The sequence below is a fragment of the Salarias fasciatus genome, chromosome 1 (assembly GCF_902148845.1).
Source record: "Salarias fasciatus chromosome 1, fSalaFa1.1, whole genome shotgun sequence".
Taxonomy (NCBI): domain Eukaryota; kingdom Metazoa; phylum Chordata; class Actinopteri; order Blenniiformes; family Blenniidae; genus Salarias; species Salarias fasciatus.
Window position 1 is genome coordinate 29,413,032 of NC_043745.1, and position 10,937 is coordinate 29,423,968.

Genomic DNA, 10,937 nt, shown 5'->3' on the forward strand with positions numbered 1-10,937 from the left:
TGTTATTTAAATGCTTCATATGTTGATTTTTCATTCATTAATTAATTGATGGACATTTGGATTCTCTACCAATAAAGAGCACAGCTGTTCATCTAATGTTTGCAGCCGCAACTTATTTCATAACTGAAATACAATGCACACTTTTCTGATCTGTTTTGCTGAACATGCTTTAAATTGTGGTATTTGTATGTCATTGAGTATCCTGCTATGAACTGATTTTTAATTTGTTGGCAGTTTGTCACTATGTGTGAGCAATATATCTAAGTATCAGGTGCTGTGAAAACTGTGAAACTTGACGTGTTTGTACTTTTTTCATTGTTTGTGATCATTTATGTGCATTTCTCAAAGAGAATAAACGCACACCAGTTTCAAGCTGTGTTAAACCCACTCAGGTTTGTGTCTCTTTTCATATATCGTAAACGAAAACTCACAAAAAATGGTGATTAAATTAACGAGCATATCCAGGTTTCAAGTTAATCAACAACACTAAGTCCTGCTGCGCTGCGCTCCTGGACGTTACTATCCTGTACTTCAACATCTTATTTCCAGGCAACATGTTACATAGCATGAAGAGATGTCCTAATTTGGAGTGCTACACATGCTGAGAATATTCCAGAAGGTTGTTTTGAGAGGGGCGTAATAATTCAGTCCGAGTAAAGTTTGTTTGATTCTTGTGTGGAGGGCCCGCCGCCAAATTTGTGTCTTGCATAGTCTCACCTCCTCACTTAAAATGTCACAGCCCATTTGTGGGGAAAGAGTGCAGCATAAACAAGGATTAGTTCGTATCTCAGGGGATGAAACACACACAGGCCAGGTCTTGAAAAATGCACATTTAGATATGAAGTCCTGCTGATAGTTTACGGGAAACAAAAAAAAAAAGAAAAAAGGCCCTTTATCAGGAAATGCAAGAAAATGAAATTCTGGAGGAGTGTGAACAATGCGAAGGTGGTGAAGCGAATAAGTGAAAGAACGTTATAAATAGACGACTCATTAACATTATCTGCTGGCTTTCCAACGGAAGCTTTCAGGCATCGCTGAGGAGTGTGAAACTCCTGACGTGAGGTAGTGCAGTGATGTGTTAATAAATGAAAGTTCCTGCGTGATTCAAGCATGTCAAGCGCATTATTATGTGTTTTAAACAAATCAACTAACACACTTCAAAGAACCACCAACCAGGTGTATTTAATTTTGTGGGATTTCTGCTTTTTAAACGCTTAAACGAGTCTAGGGGATATTAATGTCCAGACATGAGCAGACACTCACCATCTCTTCGGTTCATGAAGCTTTACTGCTGTCGCGAAAAGGTACCAATGCTTTTAATCTTCAATCCGGTCTTTGGAAAGTGGAATAAAACACAAATCTGATGTTGATCAAGGCCAAACTACTTATTTAAAAAGATATTATTACCCCTTTACTCTGAAAGCTCATCCACTGTTTCTCTGATGCACTTGAAGACGTCATTTATTATTCCCAAGTAGATCTTTTTTCTTTTGTGAGGCCTTCAAAGACGCAGGTCACTCGGTGATCAGTGATCACTGGGATTGTTGTTGATGAGCCATTCAGATGGTTTGAAATGCTCCGTCTCAGATGGAAACAAGGCGGATGATGACGGGAGCAGCAGGCGAAGCCGGAGCATGAACACAACAGCAGCTGGAGCAAACAACAAGTGGAGGAATAGACTGAGCCCTGGAGGTTGTGCACTAGATTTCAATTCAGTTAAATTCACTTCAATTCAATTCAGTTCACATGGAAAGCCACAGACGAGCACATCCAGGATGAAGATGTTGGAGCATCTAATATGCCCGTGAAGGATTTGTTAAAACAGTTTATTTGTGGTCCTACTGTTTATATGATTCTATGTTTAAAGACTTTTCTTAATGACTGTAATGACTCAAAGGTTTTGTCTCGTCACATCGCGCTTCAGTGTTCAGGTTCATGTTCACGGAGTCTCCAGACGTCGCTGACTCTCCTCCTGTTCCAGGTCTCATGTTGCGTCTTCAGTCTAATTGTCTGCACCTGCATCGCTTCATGTTCTCCACTCAGCTGACCGTTAATCTCACTGAGACGTTTGTTCCAGGCTCATCTTAAATCTCGTCCGCCTACTCTTTACAATAAATTAGCCAAACATTTGCTCCTTTACCTGAGTTTCTTCACCATCTTCTGACCTTTGCATGACTGACTGAACACTAAGCTCATAAAACTAGGTTTAGAGTGAACCGTGTGAGTGACACTGATATGAGGACAACAAAGTTCTCATTCTTGCTTCATTCAGTTGTGATCGATCATAATATTCGACCTTAAATCAAACATCTACGTTTCTTCTAAATTTGGCTTCATAACGTTTTCTGCAAAACTATCCATTTCATATTCAAGTAAGTTCTCAGTCATCCAGGTGACGGTACATCAGATTACACCATGGAGAAAGACTTGGTGTGATTTTTTTAAATTCTTTTAAGTTTTTATTTGAAAGGTTTCAGTTTTAACTCTCTTGTGGATCAAAGGTTATAAAACCTTTAGTTTTATAACCGGGAAAACATCTTTCCAGCCTCAACTCTCTCTTTCAGAACAGAGCCTTGAGGCGTTCGAAACACATGGCAGCAAATTGAAGTAAAAACACCTCCAGCCCTCCTGAACTCCTTCACATCCTGAGGTCAGGGGTCGTGAAAGTGTTTACTCTGGATGTATTGATCTCCTTGTGCTTGAGAAAGACTTGAAAACTGCCCACTAACATCAGTGGTCTCTAAATGTCATGATGATGTTTCCTTTTTGCTTCACAGGAAATGTGACGCCTCTAATGCTGATGATTGTTTTTTGCAGGTTTGATTGGATTAAAGAAACAGTGAAGGCATGTTTTTACAACCCTGCATTTATCTCATGATTTATCCATCTTCTATATTACATTTTTAGGGTTCTTTTTTTTTTTTTTCCCCCAGTGAGTGTGTAAGATGCCGAGTATATCCTCTGTAAGAAGTTGACGTGTTTCATCTCCTGAAAAAATATTTTTCACTACAGGCCTGGGACTATGTATCTTATGCATCTGACAAACGTTTTCAGGGAAGAACCAAAGCAAACTGAATAAAATGGTTTATTTTGTCTGCAAATTTGTTCAGTCAGACTGCTTCCTCTCTTGTTGTCTCGTGTATTTAAGGTTGATTTTGGAAAGCAAATTGAAATCACAGGAAATCAATTTGTAATTGTGCTTCAACAAAGACAAAAATCACAACATGAAGAAGAAAAAAGTAACTGTTCAAGCGGACGAGACATCTTTTATTAGACAACTTGAAAAGTGAGGAATGTAAAAAAACTCAAATTTTTCAGATCATTTTTGCTCTTCTTGAAGAAATATATTTTCAGCCTTCACACTGGGAGTAAAATGGTATGAACATTTCACCCTATATGTTATACTATCTTAAATTTAAAAGGACGTCTTTGCTTTTTTTTCCCTCAGTAACCTTGGAGACACACAGAAACTGACCGCTGTGACAGAGGTCGATGCTCCAGGTTGTGATCACGCTCTCAGCACTGACGATCATCTTCTGTGGTATTTTATTCATTTCAGGCTCACTGGAAAGCACCAGTTCTGATCCCAGCCGAAGGCACAGCAAGCATGGACGGACGGAGGGATCTCTGCTCAGTCTAAAAGTAGAGAGTGAAGAAACAGCTGCACCAACTCTGAAGCAAGGGGGAGACAAATCGCTTTGCAACTTCAGCACAATCAGCCGCACCATGTTTCGCTAAACGAGACATTCAGTGTTTCAGTGAAAGCAAAGCAGCCTCCCACAGCAGAGGTCGGTCACACTCAGTGCTCCTCATGTGTTGCACCCACCAGAGACATGATGGGATCAACTCAGTTCTTCTGATGATAAAAAGAAGAAGGTCACCAATACGCCCTCGTACACTTTCCTCTTTGCCCTTAATAGATGAAGAGCACTTCTGGAGAAATGTCCCCACAAAGAAATCAATTCATCCATTCAAGAACATTCAGTAAGAACACAGTTTTTATAAGAAAATTCTGTTCTAGAACATGTTATGTTGTTTAGGGTGGAGGTATTTCAGCATTATGTGGCAGAAGGTTAGCACTCTCATCTCACAGGGAGAGGAGAAGTCACCTCTCCGTTATCGGCTTGTTACCTGAGCGTTTACTCTTCTGTCTTAACTTACTTACGTTGCTTGACGACTTTACACACTGACTTTTTCTCTATTTGCGTTTCCCTGAGAAGGACTGGCGACCTGTTCCAGACGCACCTTGCCTTTTGCTCCGGCTTCAGCAGATCCAGAAGATGGATGGATCAATAGACTTGATTCTTGATGAAATTACACCTGTGTGATGGCTGTCCAGGGACAGAAAATGTTCCAGCCAACGCCAGATTAAAGGCGGCACACGTCCTGGACAGGTCACCTCTACTGCCAACAGAAAAAGACAGATAATCACCCTCACACTCATACATTCATGAAGGCAATTTAGAGACATCATTTTTTTCTAGAAAAAAATGCTCTTCGACTATGCTTTAGCGTTACATTTTCTAAGCTCCAATTACGTGAATGGCTGCACTCTGACACCGAAAACAGCAGCGCTGCCCTTTTATTTTAACAGGAAAAAAGCTTCTAGCCTCACTGATTCACTCAATAATTAGTATCAGTTTTGAACGCTTGCTGTATGCTCCCTCCTCTCCCTCACTTTTCCCCTCTCCTCCTCCCAATGTGGGGTGTTGGTACCATTGAAACAACTTGTACCTCTTGAATTTCATTGCCTGATAGATGTGAGGACCAGCTTTATAGTTTCTTCTCTGGACTGTGGCAGAAGCTTTCCTGAAGGGGGCCATACTGTTTGTCGCCGTAATCTGCAGCCTGTAAACTGGAAAACGGAACCCGACCCACAATTCCATCTCCCGGCTGCATGAACAGCACTGTGCTGAGCTGGTGCTCGTTATGGCCACAGCACTGGAAACAGCAGCACTGGTTTCTCTTACGCTCATTGTATTGTTGAAAAATGACTCTTTTCTACAGGATAAGGAGTATTTGACAACTACATCACCATCACCATCATCATCGTTTGTTGTTGCAATACAGTTTGACAACAGTCTGAGACGTGCGTGAATATTTTTTCAAAGATGTCATAAACATGTTGCTGAAGCTCAGGAATGCATTTCCTTTAAGGAATGACTATACCTTCAGGCCATAAAGTGATTTAAATGACAGAATTAGTCATGTATTGTTGAGAAAAGCTGCTTTCTTTCAGCAGTTGCATTTAGACAACTTGCAAACAAGCCAAAACAAAGAAAAAAAAATTCATACAATTTCAATTATAAAAATAATCTTTTATTATAAACTACAAGTTCAGTGCACAAAGAACAAAAATGTACAAATTATACACTTCAGACATTGATTGAAACGTAGGTAAGCATGTTAAAAAAATCAATTAACATGGTCATGTGAGTTAATACCATCATAGTAGTACCATTAGTTAAAGTGATCAGCATAAATAGAACTGTAAATAAATTATGGGCCTTCTTGTCTCTGCCTCCAAACATCCTTGGCGTACAGGTTGTCATAAGGAATCTGACCAGTGTCTCCTACTTGGGCCATCTGCATCTGTGAATTAAAGAGGGATTATTAAAGACAGTGCATGCATTCAGTTCTGCAGAGAAATGAATGCCCTCAAACAGCCTTCATCCTGGATGAACCCGAACTCAGCAGGACTCTGAGAAAAAGAGCACTCTATCTATTTAGTTTATTCAAACGCTACTGAGGAGTTGCAGGGGAGTCATCTCATTTTTTCTGTTTCACAGAGTATAAATTCCCCATAAAATCTTCCCGCTGACATTTTAGTTTTCTTATATCACAATAATAGGAGTCGGAAGGCATATACAGTCAAAATGCGTAATTTTGATACCATAATCACTGTGAATGGCTTGAATGATTAAAAATAAAGCAGAGCATAGCAAACACAAAAACAAATCAATGCTTCTCGGAGACAAAACAGAAACATCAATAGGCTTCCAGATAAAGAGCATCCAGTGGCTTCAAAACATCTGCCCGACAACACAATTATCAGAAGCTGCCGAGTGGCCCTTTGTGCTGAATTCACAGGCTTAATAACACAGACAGACTCAATGCTCTTTGGTGTTTTGCAAAAACAGGAAATTTAAAAGGTTGTTTGAGAGTGAGGTTGATGAGAGGAGTCATTCAAGGCTAGTGAGCTTGTCACTTCGTTCCAGGGATAGGGGAAGCAGAAGCTTTCACATCGATCGCTGGCTAACACCTGAGCAGAAAGGTTCCCCTGTGGTCTACCTGCACGAGGTCTGGTCGAAGTGTTGGTGTCGGTGGCCACAGATGGAGGAGTTGAGGTGACAGCGATGGGCCGGCCTTTGCTGGAGAGTGGGCTCAGGCCTGGGGAGGCAGTCACAGCGCTCCACATCTATCTCGCAGTCCGGCATCCACGTGCTGAGGGGAAGCTCTGAGAGCACAAGACCACGTCGCATTCTGACATTAAAGAGACAAACTTCAACACACGCCTCGCAGTATGAATAATGTTAACATTCGAAGATATAGATCTTAGTCATCACAGTGAGAATATTTGACTTCAGGCTGCGAGGCCTTTCATTGGTTTGAGTTCATTAGGCAACTCCAAACTGCCTGTAGTGATTGTAATTGTTTTGAAAAAATGCAAAAACGAAGCATTTAAAATTTTTAACACAACTAATATATTCATTTCTAAAAGAGTGTTTTTAGAATATATCAGTAACACCCTCCTCCTATTCCTTTCTAGTTAAGATCTCCACCTGAAACATCCTGCGTATGTTTGGTATGTTCGTCCCATACTGGCCCCTGCTTATGAGCCTCATCTGTCCCATCAGTGTTACTTGCACACACCTGGAGAACTGGAGGGGTACGGAATGCATCTGTCTGCCGAACAATCCCAGATCAACCCTCTCGCACAAAGTCTCCTGGAGTCCTCCGCCTCAGACATCATGTCCATCGGAGAGCAGCTGCCATTAAGGTAGAGGGATTAATACAGGGAAAGAAAATATTCTAGAAAGTTGAGTGAAAACGAAGTGTGAACTCACCCGGCGCTCCTGTGAGGCTGAGCATTACGCCGGATTATTGCCGGCTCCATGCACTTGCACTCTGTGTGGTTTGCTACTTTAATCAGCACAGGCTCCGGCACAAACTTGAATGGGATCACACTGAGGACCTACATCACACACACACGCACACGCACACGCACACGCACACGCACACACAAAATACACTAGTGTTAGGTAAGCTCAAGTAAAGAGTTAAGTGTGTTTTCTGAGATGTGTTCACTCACAGTTTTGTTCACGAATACAGTCGTCGTGTTTCTGCAGGTGACGCCCTCCTGATTGCAGCAGCCGCTGCACCTGCCGAGAGGAAAACTCCGTCACATCAGGGCAAAGTGCGATGCATCACTAAAAAGATACACTGTTGGCAATATTTCAGCAGTATCAGTAAAGCTCATGTAGTTGCCCTTCAGCAAGTGATGGTTTTATGTTTTATTTCAGATCTTATTTGCGTGATCACACGGTGCAATATGGGTGCAAAAACAATGAGAACCCAAAGCGTGAGGCCTCCTCGACAGATTAGGCTGAAGCTGACTGATGCACAGAATTGTAGTACAGGATCTACAGGAGGTTACTCTCAAAGTGCCTTTTCTCACTGTCATAAATAGAAAAGTGGCGGAGAAAGTGTTTTTTTTTTTTTATTTCCCAGTTCAGTTGAAGTGTTACGTTGAACAGTTCATCTCTGAACTGATACACTGTGGAGCTGCGGTCACTGATGAATCTCAGGCTTGACTCTACCAGGTCCATCAAACTGATATTTCTTTCCGTTTGTCTCTTTCCTTTTGCACCGGTCTCTTGGTTGTATTTGAAGTTTTTACTGATGAAACAAAAGCAGCACAGCCTCTTCATCATCAGGTAAGTGATGCTATGATTTCAATTTTTTTTTCATTTCTTTCACAGGAAGTTAATATCTGACTGTGTTAAAGTTACAATAATTAATAACATCTACAGAATGCATGACTGAATAGCTGCTGGTGGTCGTTGTAAAATGTGGGGGCCTAGTGATAGAAGGTGGTTAGATAGAGGAAAGTGATCAAAATCATGCAACATATCAGCATCAGCAATGTGAACAATCAGAGCTTTGAGGTCAGTCAGTGAGACAAGCGCCTCGAGCATCAATTAGTCATGAATGGGAGCCTTTAGCTGAGGCCCAGAGCAGCACCGAACAGTCAGATCCAGCCAAAGGCGAACTTAAAGTGCTGTTTCTCCTTCAACACAGCAGCAGCCAGAGGCAGCACCGGACCACGGGTCCAGGAAGAGAACAACATCCAGCATGAACGGCAGAATCCATGGAAACAAGATTATAAGGATAAACCCTGTAACAATCATTCACACTACTATTTTCTTGAGAATATTATTTAATAGTGTTTATTTCCTGACTGTAGAAGAACCAAATCTGGAAACATTGTGAGGTAATGAAGAGAAGGCAGGGATGTTCCGCATGAGGTTTTATCGTGAACAAACCTGTGCACCGACACGCAGGGCGGCTTGAAGAACATGGACGGATCGGTTCCCAGCTCTTTGGCCACATCCACACACGTCTCCCTGGGCATGCACTGAGTCCGCTGCCACTCTTCATCGATGGCTGCACAGAGGAAAGACATCCAGAGCTCAAAGGCGATTGAAATGATTTACACATTCACACAAAGCAGCTTGTGTGTGTGTGTGTGTGTGTGTGTGTGTGTGTTCTTCAACCTTTGAGTATCTCCAGGCTGTAAGACTCAGCAGCGTAGCGTGTGGAGCGGTGCGACCCCATCAAAGGTGCGGATGAGAAGGTCTCTGTTTGGGTCTCGGGCTGCTGAAAGCTCAAGCGACACTTCCACAGCTTCCAGTCGGGAAAGTCAGCGAGTCTCAGCAGCTCGTCCAGGCTGGACGAGGACCGCACCTTCCTTTCCCATTGCTTCATTACCTGCTGGGATTACAGAAGCTCAGATTATATTGACTCACTTAAAAGGTCATGTCACGCTGAAGCTGGATGAACACATGCAGTGTAATACCAGATGCTCTCCGGCTTCTCTCCACACAGAAGAGACGGGATTAAGGCATAAAACGAAATGTCAAGCTAACTTAGCAGGGCAAGGTTCTCACTGTGACATGAAGCCAAAACAAAATGCCAGCAGGATGAATTAGAGCTGTATGAAATGGATCTGGCATGAATGAAGTCACTTTTCTTCTTCACTGGAGAAAATCGGCATTTGATAACTGAGGACATGAACTGTGCGGCCAGACGCTCCAGGGTTTACGATTCGACAACGTGATTCCTGAACCTACACTGCAGCTCTAACCGAGGGGAGGGGAAGCGGAAATGACAGTCATGGGCTGGACAGTTCGCTTCAGACCCTCTAGAGTCCAGATGAGTGAAGTCCTCTGGTGTGCGTAGCGTTTTCTGAAATGGCGGGTGGGGCAGGTTCGCAGGCTGACTGCTGCCACTTAAATCCAAGTGAAAACAGTAGAAAACAGGGAGGTTTCCCCTCCTAAACTCCCATCCAGTAGACCCTCTAATGAAAAACAGTGCAGGAGTGTCCAGGCAAAGCATGCCAGGAGCTAAACGGAAGGCTAAAATAAAGAAATCGAGAGCAGAAATAGAGGATGAAAGAAATCACACCAAAAACTGCAGTGAATGACAATGCAATCAATATAATTGATTCAGGAGGAAAATGGGACTAAAACGGATGAAAAGGTTTTACTGCCACTCTGACGCAGACAGCCAGCTGACGTACTTTCCCCCTCTGCGTGTTTAGTGTGCATATGAGTCCTGTCAGAGGTGGTTTAGAGAACAGGACCCGACCGCTGAAAGAAGCATCTGGTCAAATGTGACTTTTATGAGGTAATGAAGAAAAGAAGAAGCTCCAGAAAAAAGAAAAAAAATGCAACTATTAGACATTTAGATTTATTTAAAAGGACGTAATAGAAGAGCTATAAAAAGCTGTGAAAATTTTGGAGGGTGAGTATATAGAATGCATTAAACAGGAGCGACACTGGCACATGTGAAGCGGCATGCCACACTTACCTTACTTCCTTCCTCCCTGTGCACGCCGTGGCCCACGCCTATCCAGCTGAGCTCCACCACCAGAGTCATCAAGCAAGAAAGTTTGCACAGAGTCCCTTTCATCTTCATCAGCACTCCCTCGCTCTGGGAAACTGGATGAAAGCGTGTGACTTCTTCTTCTTTCAGTGCAGCTCCAGAGCAGTCAGAGCAGCTGAGTCCTTCAGACCACACACACTCAGTCCTCTCAGAGCAGAGAGGTGCAACACAAACTCTTGATCTTCCAGCTGTACAGAAAAGAGTGTGCGTGTGTGTGCGTGTGTGTGTGTCTGAGCCAGACGCAACCTGTCACGGCAACCCAGACACCCGCGAGCCAAATGGAGAAGGGGCTTTAAAACACACACCTCTTCCTCCTCAAGCTTTGATGCAGAACCAGCAGAGGTGTCCGGTTGAATAACGAGGTTACTAAAAGTCAGAAGCCTGAAATTACCACAGAAAATAAAGAGGTCAACTTTTTTTTTCCTGTGTGATTTCTGTTGTCCAGATGGATTAGAGGCCCGTGCGATGTTTATTGGACTGTAGGTAGTGGATCTGAAGAAACTCCTCTGTGGTTTTGTGATTTCAGTCGTTACAATATCTGCAAGATAAATTTCCCAAAGCCAGTCTTCTCTTCCCCCGTTTCAGTTTCACAAAGCCTCAAGTTTATGTTCCAATTCTTCCTTTTAAATGTTGATCTGTCAAGTGGTCAGGTCCCCTGCCCGTTAAATCCCCTACCGGTGTCCTTCCTCCTGGAGCGCTCAGACGGAGAGCAGGAACATGTGTTTTAAATGTGATCCAGACCTCCTTAAAGTGTGAGGCGAAATCAGATG

At 42.8% G+C, this 10,937-nt stretch overlaps 1 protein-coding gene across 1 annotated transcript; it reads right to left on the reverse strand.

The window, feature by feature from the left end:
- Nucleotides 1-5,322: 5,322 nt before the first annotated feature.
- On the reverse strand, nt 5,323-10,918 carry vegfd (vascular endothelial growth factor D). The gene is made up of 8 exons (XM_030094192.1): nt 10,093-10,918; nt 8,778-8,991; nt 8,547-8,667; nt 7,313-7,382; nt 7,068-7,195; nt 6,874-6,989; nt 6,292-6,457; nt 5,323-5,592 (listed from the first exon to the last, which is right to left on the reverse strand). Exons 1-8 carry the CDS (start codon nt 10,198-10,200, stop codon nt 5,574-5,576), a joined length of 942 nt encoding a protein of 313 aa, XP_029950052.1. The 5' UTR covers nt 10,201-10,918; the 3' UTR covers nt 5,323-5,573.
- Nucleotides 10,919-10,937: the final 19 nt, after the last annotated feature.

Excerpts from the sequence above, each read along its gene's own strand:
- vegfd (XM_030094192.1), bottom strand. The coding sequence starts at position 10,200 with ATGAAGATGAAAGGGACTCTGTGCAAACTTTCTTGCTTGATGACTCTG. Across the intron at positions 7,196-7,312 it reads CTGTATTCGTGAACAAAACT|GTCCTCAGTGTGATCCCATT; the intron begins GTGAGTGAACAC and ends TGTGTGATGTAG. Across the intron at positions 6,458-6,873 it reads GTACCCCTCCAGTTCTCCAG|AGCTTCCCCTCAGCACGTGG; the intron begins GTGTGTGCAAGT and ends TTGTGCTCTCAG.